The sequence below is a fragment of the Salmo trutta genome, chromosome 1, assembly GCF_901001165.1.
Source record: "Salmo trutta chromosome 1, fSalTru1.1, whole genome shotgun sequence".
NCBI lineage: Eukaryota > Metazoa > Chordata > Actinopteri > Salmoniformes > Salmonidae > Salmo > Salmo trutta.
The window spans coordinates 30,461,230-30,485,151 of NC_042957.1; the positions used below are offsets into that span (position 1 = coordinate 30,461,230).

General features: G+C 45.5%; 1 protein-coding gene across 13 annotated transcripts in view; it reads right to left on the minus strand.

The window, feature by feature from the left end:
• Positions 1-1,067: 1,067 nt before the first annotated feature.
• Positions 1,068-23,922, minus strand: part of lama2 (laminin, alpha 2) — a 136,529-nt gene continuing 113,674 nt past the window's right edge. For 5 of the 13 annotated variants that reach the window (XM_029752861.1, XM_029752804.1, XM_029752853.1 and 2 more), the window contains 32 exons: positions 22,937-23,048; positions 20,413-20,575; positions 19,464-19,674; positions 19,237-19,353; positions 18,525-18,688; positions 18,303-18,441; positions 17,433-17,535; positions 17,151-17,267; positions 16,550-16,732; positions 16,291-16,296; positions 15,416-15,570; positions 14,752-14,895; positions 13,983-14,116; positions 13,635-13,794; positions 13,386-13,510; positions 13,025-13,187; positions 12,444-12,588; positions 12,153-12,291; positions 11,508-11,519; positions 10,726-10,846; positions 9,821-10,015; positions 7,703-7,854; positions 7,346-7,522; positions 6,664-6,883; positions 5,827-5,904; positions 5,071-5,183; positions 4,733-4,922; positions 4,254-4,412; positions 3,856-4,009; positions 3,471-3,610; positions 3,152-3,374; positions 1,068-1,628 (listed from right to left, as the gene is read on the minus strand). In XM_029752861.1, the coding sequence (XP_029608721.1) occupies positions 1,468-1,628; positions 3,152-3,374; positions 3,471-3,610; positions 3,856-4,009; positions 4,254-4,412; positions 4,733-4,922; positions 5,071-5,183; positions 5,827-5,904; positions 6,664-6,883; positions 7,346-7,522; positions 7,703-7,854; positions 9,821-10,015; positions 10,726-10,846; positions 11,508-11,519; positions 12,153-12,291; positions 12,444-12,588; positions 13,025-13,187; positions 13,386-13,510; positions 13,635-13,794; positions 13,983-14,116; positions 14,752-14,895; positions 15,416-15,570; positions 16,291-16,296; positions 16,550-16,732; positions 17,151-17,267; positions 17,433-17,535; positions 18,303-18,441; positions 18,525-18,688; positions 19,237-19,353; positions 19,464-19,674; positions 20,413-20,575; positions 22,937-23,048 (4,575 nt within the window). In that variant the 3' untranslated portion in view covers positions 1,068-1,467. The remainder of the gene's footprint in view (positions 1,629-3,151; positions 3,375-3,470; positions 3,611-3,855; positions 4,010-4,253; positions 4,413-4,732; positions 4,923-5,070; positions 5,184-5,826; positions 5,905-6,663; positions 6,884-7,345; positions 7,523-7,702; positions 7,855-9,820; positions 10,016-10,725; positions 10,847-11,507; positions 11,520-12,152; positions 12,292-12,443; positions 12,589-13,024; positions 13,188-13,385; positions 13,511-13,634; positions 13,795-13,982; positions 14,117-14,751; positions 14,896-15,415; positions 15,571-16,290; positions 16,297-16,549; positions 16,733-17,150; positions 17,268-17,432; positions 17,536-18,302; positions 18,442-18,524; positions 18,689-19,236; positions 19,354-19,463; positions 19,675-20,412; positions 20,576-22,936; positions 23,049-23,922) is intronic. The other 8 variants (XM_029752881.1, XM_029752871.1, XM_029752845.1 and 5 more) reach the window with 4 other exon arrangements.

Consider the following 23,922-nt stretch of genomic DNA (forward strand, 5'->3'; position numbering starts at 1 on the left):
CTTGAATGTGATTTGTGCCACAAATACTAAAACGTTATATTTGGAAACAGTGCCAGGGAAACTAAACCAAGGCATGGATTGCTTTCATACCTTGTCCATAGACTGCTTATAGTGTAAGGAACCCAATATATAATTTTGTAATTTGGGGAAACTATCCCTTTAAGCATTTATACATCATGGTATTATAAAAAATATTATATTTAAATGCACTTCCAAATCAAATTGCAAACATATCTGTTGCTTAGCATTTTATTTTCACTATTCTTCCCATTTGAGTCCAGTTCACTGTTTGCTGCAAAGATAATAGACATAGCCTACTGTAAAATAATTTATAATAAAATGTGTGTGTGTACCAGATTGATAGTAAGTGTTTCTCTGTTTCTAGAAGGTTAGGCAGAGCGGCAGACTAAGGCAGTTTCTTGTTTGAAGAAATGTTGCTAAATTAATTTATGGGAAATGAATAAGATGACATGTGGCAATCCTCAAGAGCCCGCGTGTAAGTTATAAGTCATGGTTTGACATTGTAATAAAGACGAGAAAATGATTTGAATGCCTTCAAAGCATATATTTGAAAATGCTGCTGATAGAAGAATTTCTATGTTTAAAGATAATGATAAAATAATTCTACCCTGCAACCTAACTATTAGTGATATGGTTTATGTAGCATGTATAATGAGTAACTAAAGTGTTAAACGAATGTCTAACGAGGTTGGACTAGGATAAGAGAGGAATGTGTGTGTGTGTGTTTAAGTAAAAAGTGTGGTTGACCTGCCCTAGCTTGAACTCTGAGCGTTTATGATATGATAGGGAGTACCCCTCAAGGTTTCCCTAATCTCAGAGGAATGAAACTGTCGGCTGGGTAATGATCTACAGTGTTGAGAGTTCTGGGGAAGAAGATAACTAACTCTCCTTAATGTTCGTGTGTATGTGTGTGCGTATAGAAGGAGCCTGGTATATAATATAGATGTCTTTGTATATGAACTGCAGAGCGCACTCGTGAATAAACATCTTTCACTATTGTAAGCTGGGAATTCTGTCTGTTTTATTTAAACCAGAACTTTACGAACTCTGAGTTGCAGACGGAGTATTTTAATTGAAGTTAACATTGAGAACAAAATTCTCTTAATGTTAAACAGTACAAATTCCAACCACACCATGCATACGGTATGCTACATCACATGTAGTTTAGATAGACAGGGGGCTTAAGACATACAGGAGAACAGAAGGTGATCCATAGTTCTCTAAATGAATCATGGTTGTATACTATGTCATCCTACAGGTTCCACTCACTTTAGAGGGGGTCGAGATACTTCACACTCTAAAAAAAGCTATCCAAACTCTGGGTATAAAGCTGGTTGGCTGTCTGATTCAGCATGAGGGAGAGGCTACAGTCCGGTAAGTTGTGTTTCCATGTGTTTTGGTGCTGCTGCTGTGCTTCAGGCAGTGACAGGCTTTGGTAGTCCGTGTTTAGGCTGCATTGGCTGGGCAAGTGAGGGGTTGAACCCCCTTGAACTCCAGGCCCTTGTTGAATTGAACCTCCAACACCTTAGATGCCTTGGTTATCTTCAGGTTGCGCATGCAGCCTTTGAATGAAGTGCTGGAAGTCAGGCCAAACTGCTTGAGCCCCTCTGGAAAAGGGAAAAAAGAAACAATTGATTTATGACTGTTATTTTCTGCCCCACTAAGCACATTTATGCTTCTATTTCATAAATCAGAAAGCCGATGACTGCTTGACGTTATAACTGATTATATCCTGAGGTTTAGATAGGAAGTAAATCAAACATTTCCAACATTATAGAGGAGCACGGTTTGCTACACAATATCCAGGGTCGTGTATCCAAGGTCAACTGTGTTTCAGGAGTTATACATGAAACCTGATTCCACAGGCATCCCACTGGGCACAGACACCAATTAAACGTCTATTCCACGTTGGTGCAACTTAATCTCATTGAAATGACGTGGAAACAACGTTGATTCACCAGTGTGTGCCCAGTCAAATCAAATCAAATGTTATTTTCATATGCGCCGAATACAACAGGTGTAGACCTTACAGTGAAATGCTTACTTATAAGCCCTTAACCAACAATGCAGTTTTAAGAAAAATATGTGTTAAGTAAAAAAAAAATAGACAAGTAAAAAATAAAAAAATAAAAGTAACAAATAATTAGGGAGTAGCAGTAAAATAGCGAGGCTATATACAGGGGGTACCGGTACAGAGACAATGTGCAGGGGCACCGGTTAGTCGTGGTAATTGAGGTCATATGTACATGTTCTACATGATACATTTCTAACTGAATGTTCAATGTTTGATAACGTTGCCTCTACTCATTGTGTCCTGGGTGTGAAATGCTTGGTGGGTGGTGTCCAGTGGAGAACGACTGGCCGCTCTCATTGAAGCCATGAAGTTTAAGGTCAACCGCGGTACTGCAGGCATGGTTTGCAGAAAACAGGGTCCCCCATTATAGGGGAAAATGGCAATCTTAATAGAAATAAAATATTTTTTTGAAAACAATCATGGTACCAATAATGTATGTCCTTGAACCGATTATTTTAAAATCTCACACAGAAGAAGTTATAAGTGTAATTTAGTAGCTTATGGCAGCCTGCAATACCTCGGTCAGCCTTCAACTTGAGATACTCAATGAGAGGGGGCAGCACTGAGCTAGCCTGCAACGTCACTTCCTGGAGTAGCTCAAACTGCACATGTTATGTCTACATAAATCTCCCACGAGACGCCATCTTAATTAAAGGGATACTTCGGAATTTTGGCCATCTACTTACCAAGAGTCAGATGAACTCGTGGATACCATTTCTATGCCTCTTTGTCCAATATGAAGGAAGTTAGAGGTAGTTTCGCGAGCCAATGCTAACTAGCATTAGCACAATGACTGGAAGTCTATGGGTGTCTGCTAGTTAGCAATTTCACTAGTTAGCAACTTCATTCCAGCTGCACGCAGAGACATACAAATTATATCCACAAGTTCATCTGACTCTGGGGAAGTAGATAAAGGGAATCATTGTCAAAATCCCAAAGTCCCAAACTTCCTGGGTTTCAAATGCACTATGGAGTCTTCACATAGGAATGAATGGTGTCACGTGATTGTTGACTTTGTCCATTCATATATGCAGCCATTGGTGGTGTTGTACGAACCTGGGTATCCACCGACGTAGATGGGGTCGTTGGTGTCAGCGGTGTTGGACCTGGCGTTGGGGCTCTCTGCTTCCTCCTTCCTGCCGTCCACTATGATCTCCAGCCTGTGGCGAAGCTTGTGGGCTGTGACCGAGTGCCACTGACCGTCACAGAGGCCTGCCTCTACTTCCGGCTGGTACTCCGCTGTGATCCGGCCCGCTCCGTTGTCCACGTGGAACAGCAGCTAGGGAGCCAAGAAGACATACTCAGAATCTGGTCTGGTTAGAATTAAATGTGTGTGGGACAACAAAGCATTGTTGTATTCTATGTTTGTGTGTACCTTTCCGTTGTGCAGTTCGATGCCCAGGCCCTCCATCTTGGTGTCCACCTGGCTGCTGACCGCCAGCAGAACCCCGTTGCTCTGGGACGTACGGAACTCCAGCTCCAGAGACACGTCCAGACCCACCCTGTAGGAACCCACTGGAACAGAGGACAGGAGATACAGGAAGCAGTCAGAATTGATACAAAAACTGCCATGAGATTGAAAAATAACTTTGCAAAGTTGGTGTACGAGTAGTCAACCATTCGTCATCAACATGTATTGTTGATTGTTGGGATATTTGTATTGTGGGGTCAGGAGTTTTTCCTGGTCAGGTCACATGGTCAGGAACAACTCCAGGTCATAACTATAGCTACAGCTCTACGTTTTGAGTGTCAGAATGTACCTGCTTTGACATATCCAGAGCCATCAAAGTAGGTTCCCTTCTCAGTGCTGATGAAACAGCTGCCCACGTGGTGGCTGGAGGTGGGCGCGTCCATGTCCAACACATTACCCAGCATCTTGAAATTCCTGATGCAGCCGTTGATACTGTACAAGACCTAGCAGTGGAACACAACCAACACTATACGATCACGCATTACTTTTACACTGAAACATCTCATTCACTTTTGAATGCGTCCCATAACTTGTAAATGATTACTGTTTAACGTCAACACTTTAAGCTGATCGCATGTAATACAAAACAATTACAGTAATACAGAGTCTACAGCGAGGCTTGTGTTTCACTTCCTACAAATGAAATGCAACACCAGACCAAATGTGAGGAAGCGTGTATGAACGTACTGGTCCGATCCTCTTGGTGGTGTAGTTGACGGGCAGGCCACCTATGTACAGCATGCCAACCACATCCAGGATGTCCGCCTTCTTGGGGCTGGTGGTGTGCTTGGAGTAGCGGTTGTCTATCACCAGTACACCTCTCTGTTTCTCTCTCATCACCCGGATCTGAGACAGCAGAAAGGGAAATCATTTTGGGGGAAATAAGGACAATAACAATCTTTAATGCACGATGAACATAAAGTACTGTAGTTTCTGGTTACTTTGCTTGCTTCCTGTTTTGGTCAATTAACTAGTCAGAGTGCTTTCATAGCGTCATTGTGACATACAGTATTTAGCCGTCTGCTCTCACTATATAAACTCACTCAGTGAAGTAGACCTGATGGTAACAGACTCTGTACACCATGTTAGGGGTTATAAATGATGATTCATATTGGTTTCATTGTTGCTATGATGATTGTTTCACCAGCTGACTCGAGATCCCAGACCTTGTGCCAGTGTCCGTCGTTGATGATGCGTGGCACGCTGACCGAGGTGTTGCCGTGGCCCAGGTCGTAGCCGAGGTGGGCCATGCCCTCCTTCACCTGGATGGTGGCGAAGTCGGCATGGTTGATCCTCGCCATGTAGAACACCAGGCCGGACTCTGCTGTGGTCCGCAGCTCAAACTCTATGATCAGTCTGCAAGCAAACAGATTCACAGCACTCAGTCCAATATGACGTTTACAGATATTACTCATGTCTTTAGTAATATTACCATGTATACTTTAGATAAGAAAAGGTCTCATTTGGGCTTTACTGTTATCAAAGCAATTCAAAGTGGACATACCTGTTCTTAACCTTAGTGTCATCGAATTCAAATGCTACATGGCTGTTTTTGGAGAGCCCGAACTGTTTGGCTTTCTCTAAGACCACTGGAGATGCCTCGGCAGCACAGGAAAGCTGTTGAAGTAGGGGGGGGGGGAGAGTAGCAGTTGTCTTAGAAACATCATATTAACACGATCTCATTCACAGAGTGCATTAAGCGACACTGCAAACCTTCCATTTAACATGAATATACAGTAGTTGACTTACTTTTTTGTCTAAAGTGCTATTCTAGCGTGTGCCATTAGATGGTGCTAATGAAAAAGACATGGAGTTGCTATTATTAAGACCACCTGAAAATTGAAATTTGTTTTGGAATCTGAATCACTTCTTTTGTTCAGTTCTGTTTATGAATACATTTCTATGCCCTTTTCTTCTATACTTTTGTTTAGCCACAAAGGCTCCCATTGCTTAAAAGGGCATATCTAGCCCGTTTATAAAGAAGAACTACTACAACCGCATCGATTTACTTAGAAAGTACTTCTCATTAAAGCAAATCCCCATTGAAAGTAAAATGTCTGTTGCCAATACTAAGAATATGGACATGGAATGTATATTTCACATGAGCAACACATCTTCACACAGTCGGCATGGTGTTGAAGGTCTTTGGCTGAAATCCAATGAGATGAAGGTTCAGCAGACACATACTTAGATGGCTGGGGGGGGGGGGGTAAGAACGTGGACACGTAGGGAGAAGTGAGTGAGAAGAGTAGAGTGGTACCGGTGGGACTGTGACAGCACCGGGGTCAGGTTCCTCTGTGGCAGGGCTGAGCTCTGGAGGTACGACAGGGGGCGCGTCCTAAAGTAGCGGCAGGGCAAGGGGGGGGGGGGGGGGGGGGGGTGAAAGGGTTAAGCTGTGTTATACACTGCCAATCGGATTGGCTACAGCATTCATGACACAGGCGGTCCACCAATCAGGCTGGGGCACTGATGTTATGAATGGCAAAAGTCTGCACAGCAGGTAGCTAGAGGAACAGTGCTAAGAAAAGGATTTACAGTAGTATTACAGAAATGCACATCATTTCTACAAGCCAAGAGAGCTACTACCAGTGACAATACTGTCGCAATCTGTACATTTGCCTACGATGATGCATCCATGGAGATGTATCATGAAAATATATGAGGAAAATACAGGTGGGGTAGGCCAATGCAAGGCATCTTGGTTAGATGAGAGAGAGAGAGAGAGAGAGAGAGAGAGAGAGAGAGAGAGAGAGAGAGAGGGAGGGAGAGAGGACAGAGAGAGCGCTGCTACACTACCTCAGCTGTCAGCCAGAGAGGATATATTGAGCACAGGAGCTATAAGAAAGAGCCCTGTCAACACTGCAGCTTTATCTATAAAGCAGACCTAGTGGATTGGAAAACGACCCATTCTTTATTCCAGCTACATCAACCTCTCTGATAGTGTATTTAGACTCAGGGCCAACCGGCCTGCCTGGCTGTGCTTCGCTGGGGATGGATGTCAGCTCTTTATGACTCATGGGGAAAATGTATCACACCATCATAGGGTGGGAAATGAGTCATTTAACCTGATACCCCTTCGAGTGGGTGTGGGACCTACAGTGGGAGGTGGAGGGGTCTGTCTGGGTGTCGGGGTGGGTGGTGGTACAGCAGGAGCCTCAGGTTGGAGCGGCTGGGACACGTCTTCTCCCTTGGTCCGCTCCTCCTCCTCTTCCTCCTCTTCTTCTGGGAGGGGCAGCGGGGGAGGGGGAGGAGCCAGGTTGGGACACTGGCCGATCTCTGCGTTCTGAAAAGCCACGGGCTGGGAGAAGTCTGTGAGGCTGTAGGGCATAAACAAGCGGTCAAGAAAAAACACACACACAGACACACAGGCACGCAGGGCGAGAAAGAGAGTGTGATGATGGGGTATGGCTATCAGTGTAATCAGTTGAATTATGAACATGGTTATCAGAAAGGACAGCCCCATTAAAGCCAACTAAATATGGGTCAACTGTGTTTAGCCCACTGGCGAGAGAGAAAGAGAGAGAGAGAGCGAGAGAGCACTGATTCCTAATGATAGGAATGTATTATCGTCTGTAGAGAGAAACAGTTGAGTGACAGCCTTTACAACCTCTTTAACTGGGAGAAACAAACTCGCCATGAAACAGCAACTACGCACAACGCATGAACAACACTTCCCACATAGCCTTCACATAAATAATATCTCCGATCAGGATAATGAATGGTGACGGTAGATAGACTAGATGTTCTAGGGAGATAACAGGAGGCGGTGAGAGACGTACATAGTATTAATCATGAGGTTCCAGATGCAGCCTTCGAAGGGGTCGTTGGGTCTCTGGGAGCTGAGCTCTACGTCAGGGGGGATACCCCCGATGAACAGTCTCTTGATGCCCATGGGTTGGTCATTGGGAAGGGCCTGCTCCCTCTTCAGCTCCTCATCCACCTGGACGGCAAACGACCTGGACAGAGAACCACGCAGGTCAGTGAGACACGTTGAGCCAGCTCTGTGTAAAGACAGCTAAACATGAATGGCTGGGAACTTGTTTTTTAAGACCCCAGTTATTGTGCTGAAGTGTATGACGCTGTTGTTCTGTGTATAGCAATACCAATGTGTGTGTGTGTTGGTGCGTGTTACGCACCTGCCACCCAGTCTCTCGATGCGCAGAGTGTGTTCTCTTCCGTCGTGCAGGATGCCCTGGTCAGGCTTACGGACCACCCTGCGTGGGCTGTGGCTGCCTGTGAACACCAACACCTCCAGGGACCCCTTGTTCAGCAACACGGCCAGGAAGGGCTGCAGGGGAAACGAGAGGAGATGTGAGGGGGAAGAACCATGGAGGCACAACAACATCCAATCTCAATGACCAACCACCTCAGGACACACTCAGGGACACAGGGTTATACAGGAAAGCATTAATCGCACATAAACACCCTGGCTATTAAACAAGGGCTTTATGCACTATCTGGGACAAGTCAGGACAGGCTTTATGGACTATCTGGGACAAGTCAGGAAGGCTTCATGGACTATCTGGGACAAGTCAGGACAGGCTTTATGGACTATCTGGGACAAGTCAGGACAGGCTTTATGCACGAACTGGGACAAATCAGGACAGGCTTTATGCACGAACTGGGACAAGTCAGGACAGGCTTTATGCACGAACTGGGACAAGTCAGGACAGGTTTTATGCACTATCTGGGACAAGTCAGGACAGGCTTTATGCACTATCTGGGACAAGTCAGGACAGGCTTTATGCACTATCTGGGACAAGTCAGGACAGGCTTTATGCACTAACTGGGACAAGTCAGGACAGGCTTTATGCACTATCTGGGACAAGTCAGGAAAGGCTTTATGCACTATCTGGGACAAGTCAGGACAGGCTTTATGCACTAACTGGGACAAGTCAGGACAGGCTTTATGCACTAACTGGGACAAGTCAGGACAGGCTTTATGCACTATCTGGGACAAGTCAGGACAGGCTTTATGCACTAACTGGGACAAGTCAGGACAGGCTTTATGCAATATGGAGCCCTGAAGACAATTAGAACTGTATACCCTTCGCCCAGAAACATGAACAAAAACAAATTCATGATGAAACCTCACAAACTTTGAGAACGGAAGTAAACTTTATGTAATTGCATAATGATATGCTTTTCAACCCTGAGGGCCTATAGCATTTATGTAAGTCCTCTATTTCTCTACACGGCTTGATTCGATTCTGTCTGGGCAGAACTTCAGAGAAACTGCGTCCCTCTCTGAAACATACCAGGCAAGAAATAGATAGATTTAAGTGCCTCTTGTTATGATTAAATTCTCTGTAATCAGTCCAGCGCGATGGTGAGCACATCCCTCGACAGCGTTGGAATTGCAGACTAGCATGCACAGAGGGAGTTTGCCTAGGGAGAGTGAGGAAGTGCTACCGTTACAATATCTCTGGTCTGATTCAGCACTCGCTCCTCCTGTCCCCCTGCGCAAATTGGCAGAATGAATGACGCGGACACGGAGGCCGGCGAGGCTGACTTGTACTCATTCGAAATGACATCCACTTAATTTACCAGGCCCTAATGATTTTCAAAGGTGACGGTCTGGACCTTTCCCAAGGGTTATCGCCGAATTGGACGTGATCCATCAGAGGGCTGTTGTATAATCTATTTCTTACTAACGGCACATGAAGGGGGAATGCTAGAGGTTAAACCCACTATCATTTCCTGCAGCCACGGGCCATAATTGATGTGTTGGCCCACAGAGGTCTGCAGGCAAAGAGAGGGAGAGATTGAGAGAGAGAGAGAGATGAAGAGTGCCCGAACAGAGAAGCAGAAAGTCATATTTTAATCAAAGCCGTCGTCGCAAATCTCCCAGCCTTTAGCCCTCTGTGAAAGATGATCAACTTTTGTTTGCTGTCGGGTGAAAGTATAATGATTACAGCTTACAGGCAATCCATCTCCTTTATCGTTCATTTAATAAGGAGCCTTGCACACAGCAGGAGTTGATTATCAATGTGCTGTTAGTTTTTCAAAGCAACTCAGCCAGACAGCACAGCGCCCCTTATTAAATTACAGAAATCTAGAAACACCTCCAACAGCCGTCCAAGTCTACTGGGAAATAGGATGCAATGACTTATAAAGAACACGGAGGTGACATTATAGAGGACTAGGTGCCTAGTTAGGAGGCTTTCATAACTGCAACACTGAAGTGAGAGAGTGTGTTTGTTTGTGTGTATGTGTGTGTGAGTCTGCGTGTGTCTCATCGTCCTCCCTCTTACTTCCCCAGACTGCCTGCGTCTCCTCTTGGGGAGTTGGAACTGGGAACTGGCTCCATTGGTGCTCCCACTGCCAAACAGGATGATACCCTTATCGCTCTTGGTTGCGAAGGACAGGCTGATCTCTGTGCCGACGTCGAAGGACATGGACCTCAGCTCCATGTGACCTGGCTTGGAGAAGCTCACTGTGTGGAGGTTCTGTTGGGGGGAGACCAAAGATCACGGTCATTCCCAGCACAATCCATTGAGAGTCATCAGTCATTTTCAGGGTTCTTTTTTTATAATCTGAATACTGTATAATTGTATAGTATAGTATAAGGCCTATGTTGCTTTGTTTATAATGTTCACATCAATTTCAGACTTATGTCAAACATAATAATGAACCTTGTTTGTTAAAGTACAGCTTGTTAGAGCACCACTGTATGCATTTGCATCATCTGGCACTGACACAGGGTCCACAACAAATGAAAAAGCTGAATTGAGCGTGAAATCTTGCAAACATCTTCCAAACACAACCGAGACGTACAAACCAGCCTTTGTTGAATTCAAAATGACTTCTCCCTCTCGATTCTTGGCATCGTTACACTCTTTCACATTCTGTGTCTGTGGTGTCTGCATAAATATTGAAATATTTTTCCCTAACAAAAAGGACACTTTTAGAAGCAGCGATTCCTCTTCTTTACGTGCCCTGTCAATTTCTCCTTATTCCGCTCATCTTTTTCCGGTTTCTTCACTTCAGGTTTTCTGACCTCACTCATTTGTATTCTTCCTCATGTTTTTTTCCGAGGGATGTTCGGCAACGTGTCGGGCCATGTTTTTCGCGAGCAGGCCTATATGTGTAAGTAATAAAAGGGGGCGGGGGAAAAGAACAGGAGTATGAAAGAGGAGGCGTGCTGATATAAACTGACCTCCACAGAGCAGCCTTTGGTCAGGCCGGTGTAGTCGGAGCTGCTCAGCAGGTTATAGGGGGTCCTGGAAACCTCAATGTCTCTCATACAGCCAGCATACTTCTTCTTGGTAACCTCTGACCTGTAAAGAGAAGAGAGAGAGTTGTCTCCGTTGCCATTCTGACCTCCATTCTGTTCATTGTGGAAAGTGCTGTCCTCATTTCAGGAGCCAATGACTTTTGAGACGTCGACCAAATTGAGACTGCGATCACTCTAAATGAATAAAGTCAGGCTTCTTTTTTGAAGGTGTTTTAAGAACATTTCTTTGGTATACCTTTTATCTGGGGTTTATTCTAAAGCTATGAAACAATTAGATAGCAGCTTCTGCGTAGCAGACACAACGCTACGAAGAGTGCTTCATTGTTAAACGTTCATGTCAAAATTTGCAACAAAGTGCCAGCAAATTCCATTTCCAGTAACATGCAAGAGAAGTGGTGGGGTGACAACACAGCAGCTATTGAATAAAAAGGAGTGGAAGCTGTGTCCTACTGGTCCTCAGAATTTTGTGCTCGTGTTCATTTGGACTAATATCTCAAACCTCCATTGAGAAATGGAGGGGTCTATACCGACTCTTCTGATGACCAGCTTGTTGCATTGAAGCATCTACAACTTAAGAGCATATTTTTCTGAACTAAATGCATAGCATGGTAAAGCCAAGTTACAAGAGAGGCTTTAGAAAGTCAATGGGTATGCTAGTACATGCAAAAGGTAATACAGTAAACTTGAACAGTACACGTTTTTACCTTGACTTGATACTGTAAGAACAAAATATAAAAGCATACGTGGGTTAGCACAAGTACGACACACAAATGAAACACTGTCAAAATACGTAGACAGAAGTCACAATCACGAGTGAAGAAAGTACATTCAGTTCTCCCTGCGTGTGTTGAAAGGAGTAAGGCCTATAGAATATACCTCGGATACTGCCGGAGACTGTGAAGGTCTAACATTCAACGTTCACAATGACAGATCTATATAACCCATCGCTAGCGTTCACGTTATCAGTTGTTAGAGCTAAACGAGAGCTAACGCCAGAGAGGACAGTGACAATGTGACACACTGACTCAAGCTCCGGCAGAAGACAAGAGTTGTTCTAATGGAAACTGTCTGTCTGTCTGCCTGGCTACCTATATCCCTTGTCAATCCTCAACTTTCATAGCCAAATGTGACAATATGAGAAGAATAGGAACAGTAGGCAACAGACTGTACGGTACTGAGTGTCTGAGCAAAGAACATAGCAGAGGTGTAAAGACAAGCTATCCGAAGTGTACTTTAGTGTGTGTGTGTGTGTGTGCTGATGTGTGTGCATGTGTGTGGGTCCGCATCAAAACAGACATGTAGCATAAGGCCCTACCGTGGAGGGGAATGGCATCCTACAGAGTACATACCTGTAGTTTCCAATGGTTGGCAAACCTCCAAAGTAAATCCTCTCCTCCTCCTTGAGGTTGAGCCCGGTGGCAGAGCCTTGGGATGACACCAACAGCTTCTCCTCTTCGTTGGTGTCTATGTCCACGATGGTCACCGTAGCTGGGGTGGAAGGAAACCAACAAGGGTAAATGGCTGTTCAACAAAAAGCTCTGGTCAAGCTACAAAGGCTGTATGTTCTACAAACTACGCAGTCTCTACAAACGTCAACTGGAGTGGAATGTTATGCGCGTTATGATGAGCGTGAGGGTCACCTTGTTTCTTCGTGCGGGCCATAGTGAAGGACTTCCACCTGCCGTCGTTGTGTCTCTTGATACTGAGCACCGTGCCGGTGCCTGAGCCCAGGTCAAAACTCACCTTCACTAGACCACCACTCAACTCAGCACTCATAAAGTCCTTCTATCTCAGGGAGAGGGAGAGAGAGAGAGAGAGAGAGGGAGAGGGAGAGGGGGAGAGAGAGAGAGGGAGAGGGAGAGGGAGAGAGAGAGAGAGAGAGAGAGGGAGAGAGAGAGAGAGAGAGAGAGGGAGAGAGAGAGAGGGAGAGGGAGAGGGAGAGGGAGAGGGAGAGGGAGAGGGAGAGGGAGAGGGAGAGGGAGAGAGAGAGAGGGAGAGGGAGAGAGGGAGAGGGAGAGAGGGAGAGGGAGAGGGAGAGGGAGAGGGAGAGGGGGGGAGAGAGAGAGAGAGAGGGAGAGGGGGAGAGAGAGAGAGAGTGTATATTGAGTAACATTGATAACCGATCAAAATCGAACACACATTTAACCGTTTTCATTACTACTGAACTTGAACAGTTTGCTAGTCCTCGTTACGAGACAGGTGTGTGTATGAGCGAGGTTACCATATCTTTGGTGGCGAAGTACATGAGCAGGGAGTCGGTGGAGAAGGAGCGGAACTTGAACATGACGGTGGAGACGTTGGGGTTCCACCTGGTGGGCCGGCTCACAGCAGCATAGCCCTCCCCGTCAAACTGTACTGTCCCCTCTGTGTCTGACGGCTGGGGGCTGGAGCACACCCACCCAAGCACTCAGCAGTAATCACACAGTCAAGTGAACTTCTACTACATAAAATAGTGTACAGTGAGCTTCTAGAGTAAAACATTTGTGAACGTTTGAGATCGACAACAAAAAGTGAATCGAGTCCATACACTACAAGGGACATTCATATCAGGTACTCAATGTGATGGGAACATGCAGGCCTACCTAACCACACATCCTTTGCAGTCTCCTTCTCTCTCTCTGTAGTTCCACAGGCCAATAGGTTTGCTGTCCAGGTATGTCTCTCCCATACACCCGGAGAAAGTAGTGGTTTTGACCGCGTCCGCTTTCTGCGGGACAAACATCGATACATAAACAACGATACTAATAAATCTGGCAGAAAAAAAGAAAGAGGTAACAAAAGACTAAATATATAGCTCTGGGATAAACTTCTGTATGGCAAAGTGATACAACCTTCACACTGCCCAATATGCCACCGACAAACAGGTAGGCATTCTGGTCCACATCCAGGATAGTATAGCCCTCAGGAGAAGTGCCACTCTTAGAGGTGGGCATGATGCCAGCTTTGGGACCCTCCAGTGCATGGACAGAGATAGTGCCATTGATACCATTCCTGGGACCAATACAGAAATGATCAGATGATGAATTAAACCTTCATGAACTTTTCAATAAGGAGCCTACCTGGCACAACCAATGTTAAAAGATGAACTAATGAATAAACTCATAGACGAATCCCTTTGAATAATCTTTGCTCTGAAAAAAAAGACCTGGTGCGGAATATGAATAACAATGGCATTCTACCGTGAGGCCTCGATGCGGTGCCAGTTGCCGTCGTTGATAGTCATGTCAGGGTACTCAACCTTGCCCACTCCAGAGCCCACGTCCCACAGGAAGTTGACCTTGCCCTTACGCATCTCAATGGCCAGGAAGTCAATCTAGAGGCAGACAGAGGATGAGCCAATAAGATGCAGCGCTGCAATCTCCTATCTGATAACATTACAGGTCCATTACCATTCTTTCTCTCTCTCTCTCTATGGGTCTAGTCTGCTGTAGTGTAGCACAGTGCAGGACACATTAGAACAAGATCCCGAGGAATTAAGAGTCACAGGCAAATCAGGAGAGGAGCAACAGGACTGTGATTTCCCCAGGGAAATCAGTGATGAAACCAGATGAAATAGTCTGATTTGAGCGGACGGTTAATTTGCTGTGCTCGCCGTTGCAGTACATAGACGCAATATCACCCACTCTCTCCCGAGGATCTCACAGGGAAACAAATAACATTTTGCTATTTTCTCTCTGACTTTAACATAATTGGTATTTATCTTGCATGTTGAGAAATATCCACTGGTGGAATGATTTCCAATGAATTGGTCAACAACATATTACACATCCCAAGCTTAGAGACAAGTCCAACCTAAACAGTGAGAAATGGCCCTAATATGTTACGTTTCACACACAAATGTATTAGTTGCCCAGAGGTTGACCATATTAGGGTTAAGTGATTTACTTAGTGATTGTATCCACAAACACACGCATCCATCACAGTGTGGTGCTGCCTCCTCGGACTCACGTATTTGGCACTGCCCAGGTAGAAGAGCAGGTTATCGGGGGAGGTGGTTTTCACATTCACAGTGATGGTGTTGTAACGACCTTTCTTGATTTCTGGTCGATAAGCACGGATGCAATCTCCCCCAGAGGACACGGACACTTTAATCTTTATAGGGAGACATCACATGGATCTTTCACCAGGCAGACTGAAAAGGCCCAACCCACTGGGCACACACCGGTTGAGTCAACGTTGTTTCAACGCCATTTCAACCAACACACGTTGAATTGACGTCTGTGCCCAGTGGGAAGAAACGTTCAGGAAAACACAACTGTGTAGTAACAGAAGTACACGTGCAAGAGCAACAATTTGTTATTTTACTCTTTTGTACCGAACAAATAAAAAACACTTTATCAAAAAGCCTTGAGTGCAAGAGACTGTTTGTGGAGGAAGGAGTAGAAAAACAACAACCCTTTCTTTGATAGAATTTTCTTTGCTTGACAGAGCCTTCACTCAAACTGTGGCGATGCAGGTGCACCACAGGCTAAAGAGAACGAGGCGCAAATCATGATTCCTGTGATGATGGCACAATTAGCAGAATGGCCGGCTTAGAAGCCACTGATCAAAGCACTGGAAACAGAGGAGGTGGGAACGAGAGAGAAGGACAGAGAGGAGGAGTGTGACTCACAGAGTTGGCCTGCTTGCGTGCCTGGTTGATCAACTCTTTAATCTGAGAGATGTTCTTCTTCAAGTTGTCCTGCAACTCCTTGATGGGCTTCAGCTTATCCAGCAGTCTGTCTGCCTCGTCTTCCAGGTCTTTCACCTTGGCCCCCGCTGCATGGACTGACACACACACACACACACACACACACACACACACACACACACACACACACACACACACACACACACACACACACACACACACGCACACACACGCACACACACGCACAGTGCACGCGCGCACGCCAGTAACCACGCATGAACACACACGCCAGACACACACGCCAGACACACACGCGCACAAGAACAAACACACACAAGGACGGACAGACACGCACACACCGGGTAGAGAGACGTCAGTCTAAAAACACCAAAGATCACACTTCCTTGCTAACTGCTCTAGAAATTCCTCAGCCACTGCTTTCTGTGAGCCAGGCCTATTAGCTAGAGATCAGCGGAGAGATGGCGGCATCGTAATCACTTATTTAAAGGTAAAGAGCTGAAAGCTGTTATGAAAAGGAATAGGATGACATAGTAAATGGCTTGCCACGCGCTCATAATTAGCCACCGGTAATCATTCCAAGGCATACATTAGGATAACAGGCTTAGTGAAGCTCTAAAATACACGTTTTAATCCTGTTGAAGTGAAACAAAGAGATGGAATGCTGAGGAAGACAGAAAGAAAGAAAGAAAGAAAGAAAGAAAGAAAGAAAGAAAGAAAGAGCAATTTTATTGTTACTATGTTTCCGGCAGCTATGGTACAGCCCATGCAGCACTAATGGGTACTCTCTCTGTCATCATGCAGGAGCTTTAATCAGGTAATATAAAAGGTATACATACTTATTGCTGTTGGGGTTCAAAAGAAAAATGGGACAGAAAGAAAAACATATGTGAGGTACAGAAATATACAATGCCATTGTGTGAGACAGAAATGAGCCATAGTAATATCTATCTACGCTAAGTTGAACCAAAAAAAAAAAAAAGCATTTTAAGTCAATCAGCTCATGACTTGGCGCAGACAATACATTTAATATACAGTAGGTACTACAGCTAAGGCTTGCCTACCCTTAAGAACTACAACACCCAGAGGATCTCTTACTGTTTTTTTCAGGGTCCTGGATCATGTTGTTGGCCTTGTTGACGTCATCCTCCAGCTTGCTGTAGTTCTTCTTCAGGCCCATCAGGCTCAGGTTCATGTCTCTCAGTCTGGCCAGAACATCGTTGGCTGTGTCGTTGGCATCTCCTGCCTTGGCCTTGGTGACCTGGAGCTTGGCTGCTGTATCTGGACAACACAGTTGGTATCCAGTATGTAGTCATCTGAAGTTCTAGAGAGACTAGTAATCCAACATGGTACGGACTACCGGAGGTCGTCAGTCATACATGATGTCTAACAGCCTTACAGAAACCTTCATGTCAACTCTGCTGTCCACCTGTCAGATGTTTTTAACGCACCCTGCAGTCTGTCTGATACCTTCCCATATTTAACCTGGACTGTGCCGCATTGACTTCTGTCATGGTGGATCTACAAGAGCATGTGCCCTCTCACCTCTTAGCTACACCACTATCGATCCATTCTGTTCCCACATCCTGGGCTCAGCCTGACAAATTGCTCCAGCAGCAACACACATCAATGAGAAGTATTTCATTTGTAGTTTTCTTTTTAAGCAAAGGTCATTTCCTACTGTTGTTTCTGTGGTTACCGTTGGGGATCGCATTCAGCTTCCGTAACGTATCGTCCAGATCCTTGAGCAAGCCCTTGTTCTTCAAGCCACCGGCTTTCACCCTGGCCTGGAGACTGCCCACACTCTCAGCGTTCTCTGAAACACAAAGACGTCCGCTTGGTTCCAAAACACACATCCATGCCAATTCTCCTCAGAAAAAAAACAGCTCTTTGAAATATGTCTGGCGCTTATCATCACAGTTGGTGGGTGTTGTACGGGGAGAGGATCAACATGATTTTGTCTCAGTGGAACTGGGTTTACCTTTCACATCGTTCTCTAACTGCTTGGCTTCGTTCCACAGTTGAACGCTCTTCCGAACAGAGTTCTTGGCGTTATCCTTCAAAGAGCCCTTGGGTCCTGATGCCTGTGTGCACCAAGAATGTAAGCTTGAATATCAGAACAGTGCATTCTACAATGACCGAATAATGTAGTAGAAGAATTACATAGTGTGCATACAAAAATACAATAGTACAAGATACTCCTAGGTATCTATCTACACAAACACTGTTTAATATAGAACTTATAATATATTTTATCAATAGAGAACCTCCGGTGCATATGCCTCTGTTTCTCAGACTTAACATCATAACTTAACACATTAAAGTGCATAAATGAATATAAAAACACCAACATAGTTCTGAAAACAGTCTTTTTTATATATATTGTTCATACTGTATGGAGAGGAAAAGCAGTGTTTTGAACAGAGGACACACGGACTGAGGATATTTCCACAGAGGGGACCAATGGTCCCTCTCAGCCCCCTGAGCCTCTCCCTCTCTCCTTCAGAGAGAAGAAGGGAAGAAGAAAGAGAGGGGGATCAGATTTGTCGCCACCTCTGCTGGCTCCTGCTGCAGGAGGCAGAGTCATGATAATAAGGACGACAGTGGTGGAACTTTGATCTCTCCAGCGTGACAAATGGAAATGAATAAGGAAATGCAAAACGTTTAAATGCCAAATCTCTGCTGCTCAGCACATTAGAGAGAGAGGTCCTCTTCGAGTCCTTGCACGCACGCACACACACACACACACACACACACACACACACACACACGCACACACGCACGCACGCACGCACGCACGCACGCACGCACGCACGCACGCACACACACACACACAGATGTGTGATCTCACCAGCTGAAGGGCCTCTGTCCCACGTGCCCTGGCCTGCTTTGCCTCTTTGTCAGCCTCCTCGATGAAGTCCTTGATGTTGCTGTACGCGTTGAATGCTGCCGTGGCATTAAAGGACAGGTTCTTGGCTTCCGCCAGGATGCTATGAGGAGACAGCAAGAGACTTGGTTAGGATCTGTGAGCCAGCCTGCCTGTGTATGTGTGTGTGTGTCTGTCTGTCTGTACCGGTCCAGTATGTTTGAGGACTCGTTGAGCTCAGCAGCGTGGTTCTCAGCGTCCTGCAGCAGGTCAGTCAGGGTGTTGCCACTCAGGCCCTGGGTCAGACGGCTCACCCTGTAGTCCAGCTGCTCATGGAGAGGATCCAGCTCATGCTCCATCTCCTCCAGATCCTACACACACAGAGAGAGAGGGAGAAAGAAAGAAAGAGAGACAGAGAAAGAGAGAGAGAAAGAAAGAGAGAGAGACAGAGAAAGAGAGGAAGAAAGAAGAAAGAAAGAGAGAGAGAGAGAGAGAGAGAGAGAGAGAGAGAGAGAGAGAGAGAGAGAGAGGAAAAAAAAAGAGAAAGAGAAAAAGAGACAGAGGAAAAAGAGAGAGAGAGAGAGAGAGAGAGAGCGGTAGAACGGCAGACAGAAAGACAGATAGACAGAGCAGGAGGGCAGCGCAGGCAGACAGAACAAAAAAACAGAAAGAGAGAGAAAGAGGGAGAGAGAGATCAAGCTGAACCCTCTCGTTGATGCAGGTGGGACGTACAGATGTACAAATGAAGTCCTGGACAGAGGAAAGGTCTACAGTAAAGTCCAATAGTGCTGCAAGCTACATCTGTCTGACATCACAAAAGCAACCCAACAGAGTAAAGGTGTGTCTTCCTTCCACAATGAAGGGCTTGACAGGCCTGGTTGGAGTTGGGATATGTGTGTGAGCAAAAGAGTGTGTATACCTCAATCTCCTTATTGATGCTGTCTGAGAGACCGTTAGCTTCAGCCAGAATGCGCTCTCCGTCTGCCAGCACGTCTTCAGTTCCTTTCTTCACTGAGCTCACAGCATCCCTCTTCCTCTGCAAACAGACAGACAAGAACAGTCAGCTCCAGTAACTTTACAGAAACAACAACCCACGTAGCTATGGAATAGTTAGTATGTGTATGTATGTGTGACCAGGCTGCTGACTTCCAGGGCAGTGAGGTTGCGTTGGTTCTGTCCGGACAGGGCCCCCGCCTCCCTGCTCTTCCCCTGGGCGTCCTTCAGCAGGGCCTGGGCGTCATCCAGCTTGGCCCGGTGGTCACCCATCTTCTCTGTCACCTCTGCCTTCAGGTCCTCCGTGGCCTGGTGGGGGTCCCCGAAGAGACGCTTCACCTTCTGGTACAGGGCCTCCGCCAGTCTGGAGAGAGGTGGAGAGAGGTAGAGAGAGAGGTAGAGAGAGAGAGAGAGAGAGAGAGAGAGAGAGAGAGAGAGAGAGAGAGAGAGAGAGAGATGGGGTTAGAGAAAAATAGACAGAGGTAAAGAGAGAGAGAGAGCTCGATTGGGAAAGAGACAGGAAGAGGGGAAGGTCACATCAGAGCACTGTATGTGTGAGAAGGAGGTAAGATATTCTTTGTCTCTCCTTTCGGGCTTCTTCTCCTGACGCAGGATCAGACCAGCCACTAGATGTCACTCTTTCTTCTTGCGTGACTCTTCCAGGCTTCAGCCAGAAGGAAGCTGGTTGGATTAGAAGGAATAATATTCCTATCACCCACCTCAGGCCACTTTTAATTAGTTCATTAAGATTTTGCATAAGAAAAGTAAACTTTATTTATTCAGCTGAGATTTGCTGAAAATTATTTATAGAATATAAAAAAAAATGGAGAAACAAAACGCACATGTGAAAGTTGGTACAGAATACCAGTATGTTTTTAAATGGATCACCTCTTTGTTTACTAGGATATGAAAGCATTCGTTTAGCTGAGATTATAAGGACCCAGGAAATGCAGGGGATACCTTCCTAGAAATATGACACAGGAGTCATTCAATGGTGTATAACGTGTGTGCGTATGACTGGATGGTTCCATCCCTGTGTGGACCATAATAGCTTGACATCTCTCTGCTATCTGTGATCTGAGGTTGACTAGTCAGGCCTTACCCCAGCTCCTCCTCTGAGATGTGCTTCTTGCCTCCCAGCTGGCGTTTGCGGAGCTCGGCTAACATGGCCTCGATCTCCTGGTGCATCTCGTTTAGGCTCTTCTCTGGAGCTCCGTTCCTCCTGCCCAGAGTCTCATTCAGCTCTTTAGCCTTGACCTTCAGAACTGGAGGATAGAGGACACGGAGAAGCCATTCTCATTTTAACACGCACATGCAAACACACACGCACACGCACAAACACATACACACTGCCATAAGGCCCAATTCTCCATCTCCTGATAGTGTCCTATACTGTCACCTCTAGCTGCAAGCATGAGAACAGAATGTGTTATAGAAATCAAACAGTGTTTGAGACATGTCTCCTCTCATCAAAACACACTGCTGCTGCTTTGACATGCCATGAAGATTACCATTATGTTGGAGGCAGACATCCAGACTGACTACCACATGTTAAAGAGACAGTACAGAGAAAGAGCGAGAGAGAGAGAGAGAGAGAGAGAGAGAGAGAGAGAAAGAGCGAGGGGCGATCTGAAAAGGCTGTGCGTCTGTTCGCTAGGCTGCTAACATCAAAGAGCCATGCTGAATCCACCCTGGCCTCTCAACCCGCCCAAGGGCCAGTAAGTTAGTACAGGAAGTGTGCACTACTTTTGACCTACACTAGATGCCACGATTAGCAATGAGCTCATGCTCATCTGCGTGTTATGTGCGCACGGCCAAGCCTTTGTGTGTGTGTGTGTGTGTGTTCTCAGAGCACAGATGGATGAGCTACAGAAGCAGCTAGCTAGCGCCCAGATTAGATGAGCGGCTCAAAAGGCAAGGCAGAACAAAGTGATTGACAACAAAAGCAGAAAAGTTTCACTTTTTTTTTTACATCCCATTCAAAGGCAATGGAGGCTTCTTTTTAGGTTGATTCAAAGACATTCAAATTCTGCTTGACAAAACAATGTACTTTAATCAAATGAATGTGGTCTTTGAAATCAAAAACCCAATCAGTTCAAAAGAGACGTGGAGAGAAGAAGTTGCTCCGGCTGGGTTCTAATTAGAAAACAGATCATCAAATAAAAGATGAAGATGAGGCTTAATTGGATGCGTTCCTTACATTCCTGAAGAGTTCCAACATAAACATTTCATGGCATTACAAAGACAAAAGATATACCTATTAAAGGAGCCCGGTGAGAAATAATTACATACCATGTTTCAAAGGCAATTAAACACAAACGTTCCCGTGGATCGCGTCATCAGATTGATTCGTTTACGAATGCATCAGCAAGAAAAAAACAATCCATTCTCTTCCTGACCGCTTTCACGAGCTGCTCGATGTGCTTATGAAAATCTGTGGGGAAGTTAAGTGAGACATGCTCTGTGAGTTTGACTTCCAGTGTGTTCATTGCTTTTTGGAAATCTTTCAGAAAATACTATTTTAATGTAAATGAGGATGGCATCTGTTAAGTGTGTCATTGCGCTCAATCAGGGCTGGTTCAAATAGCCCATTTGAACCAGCCCAATCCTGTGAAGGGTCAGAGACTGTGTTTGAGCTTCAGTGGAGGGATGTGTGCATGTTTGTGTGTGTGTGTCTCTATGTGTGTGTGTGTGTGTCTCTATGTGTGTGTGTGTGTGTCTCTATGTGTGTGTGTGTGTGTGTGTGTGTGTGTGTGTGTGTCTCCTTGTGTGTGTGTGCGTGTGCGTGTGTGTGTGTGTGTGTGTGTGTGTGTAAATCAAATCAAATTGTATTGGTCACAGGTGTAGGGTGTAGCGAAATGCTTGATGTCTATGTGTATGTGTGTGTGTGTGTGTGTTTATGTGTGTGTGTTTGTGTGTATGTGTATATGTGTGTATGTGTATATGTGTGCGTGTGTCTATGTGTGTGTGTGTGTGTGTGTGTGTGTGTGTGTGTGTGTGTGCGTGCGTGTGCGTGTGTCTATGTCTGTGTGTGTGTGTGCGTGTGTGTGTGTGCATGTGTGTGTGTGTGCGCGTGTCTATGTCTGTGTGTGTGCGCGTGTGTGTGTGCGTGTGTGTGTGTGTGTGTGTGTGTGTGTGCCGTATAGATCTGGCAGTACCAGTCCCACCTGCTGTAGAGCGTGGAGTGGGGCTAGTCCATGCTGGCGAGGCAAACGAGGCTGGGTGGAGAAATGTTCCCTGCTGACACTAATCACGTTGCCCACAGTGAGGAGCCACCACGTGCCAGTCCACTCTGATTATACTGCCTTCTCCAGACCCCATCCTCCATCCCTATTAATTAGGCCATTACATGGCTCCATGGCTACAGCGACTAGGCCCTTTATCAACTGAATCATCTTCCAATTTCAACCCAGAGAGAATGTCACAGCACAGAGGCGCCTAATCACAGAGCAGAGGACACAGCACAGAGCCCAGGCACTAATTCCCTCAACATCCTGACCCTCCGGCCTTTACAACACTGAATTAGTACTCTGCTCTCAGACACTAAGTCAGCATTATGGCAGGAATGTAATTTAGATTTAACCTTTTTTTTATGGGAGAATCTTATGGGAATGTAGACGCAGTACCTTCTGCAGCCAGTAGGGTGTTCTTGACAAAAAGCTCCAGGTCTTCGGCTCGTTTGTGGATTCTATTAGCATCGTCACCTGTTTGCTCGCCATCTGCCGACACTTTGGTCGCCTGAGCAAGAAGACACACACACTCAATCAGTTGGATGGACCTGAACTGATGGCTAGAGATAAACCAATGTTCGGTGTTCAGCGCTCATTCAAGATGCACCCTTGATTGCACGTATCCTATCCTGAATCCTGCGGCCCCCTTCGGTCTAACAATGAACAGCCTCAGAGTACCTGGTCAAACAAATCCATTTCATAACCATCAGTCAGAGCTGGTATGACCTTTCAGAAATGCTCTATAGATTAAAAAAGAACGATTGAGGGATTCAAGCAGCTGAGCACCACTTAGGCTAGTGGCCAATTCTCAAAAAGGGTTTCCATTTTTGAAATATCCCTACCCGAAGTATATCAAAGCACAGCCATGTTTTCCATATCTCTAAGGTCTCCCATAAATTGAATGAATGGCTGTATAAACGTATTTTACTGCAAAAGTTGTTATGTTGTGACATACCCCCTTAACTCAAACAGTGCAGAATTATACCTTGATATTGCTAATATCAAACAAACATTAAAGCATTTTGGAAATATAGACCTGTAAACACACAGATATAATCGGCGGAAATATTATTATTATTTAAGATGAATGAAAACTTCAGTTTGGTCATCCGTTAATCCGGCCCATAGCGGGTTACAAATTTCCAAGCTCTCAGTGCTGTATGGTCCTGCCTGACAAATATACATACATTAACACATGCTTTTTTGATGATGTGGCTATTGTAATTGGCTCTAAGGAAAACACACCCTAAACTCAAAAAGTGCAGAACAATGCTCATGCAAGCTCATGCAACCCAAAATGGTTAACTCTGATATTGCTAAAATTCGGATACAGTTGAACATGTTGTGTCTACTGTTATCAGCTCTAAGGCAAGTGGACTCAG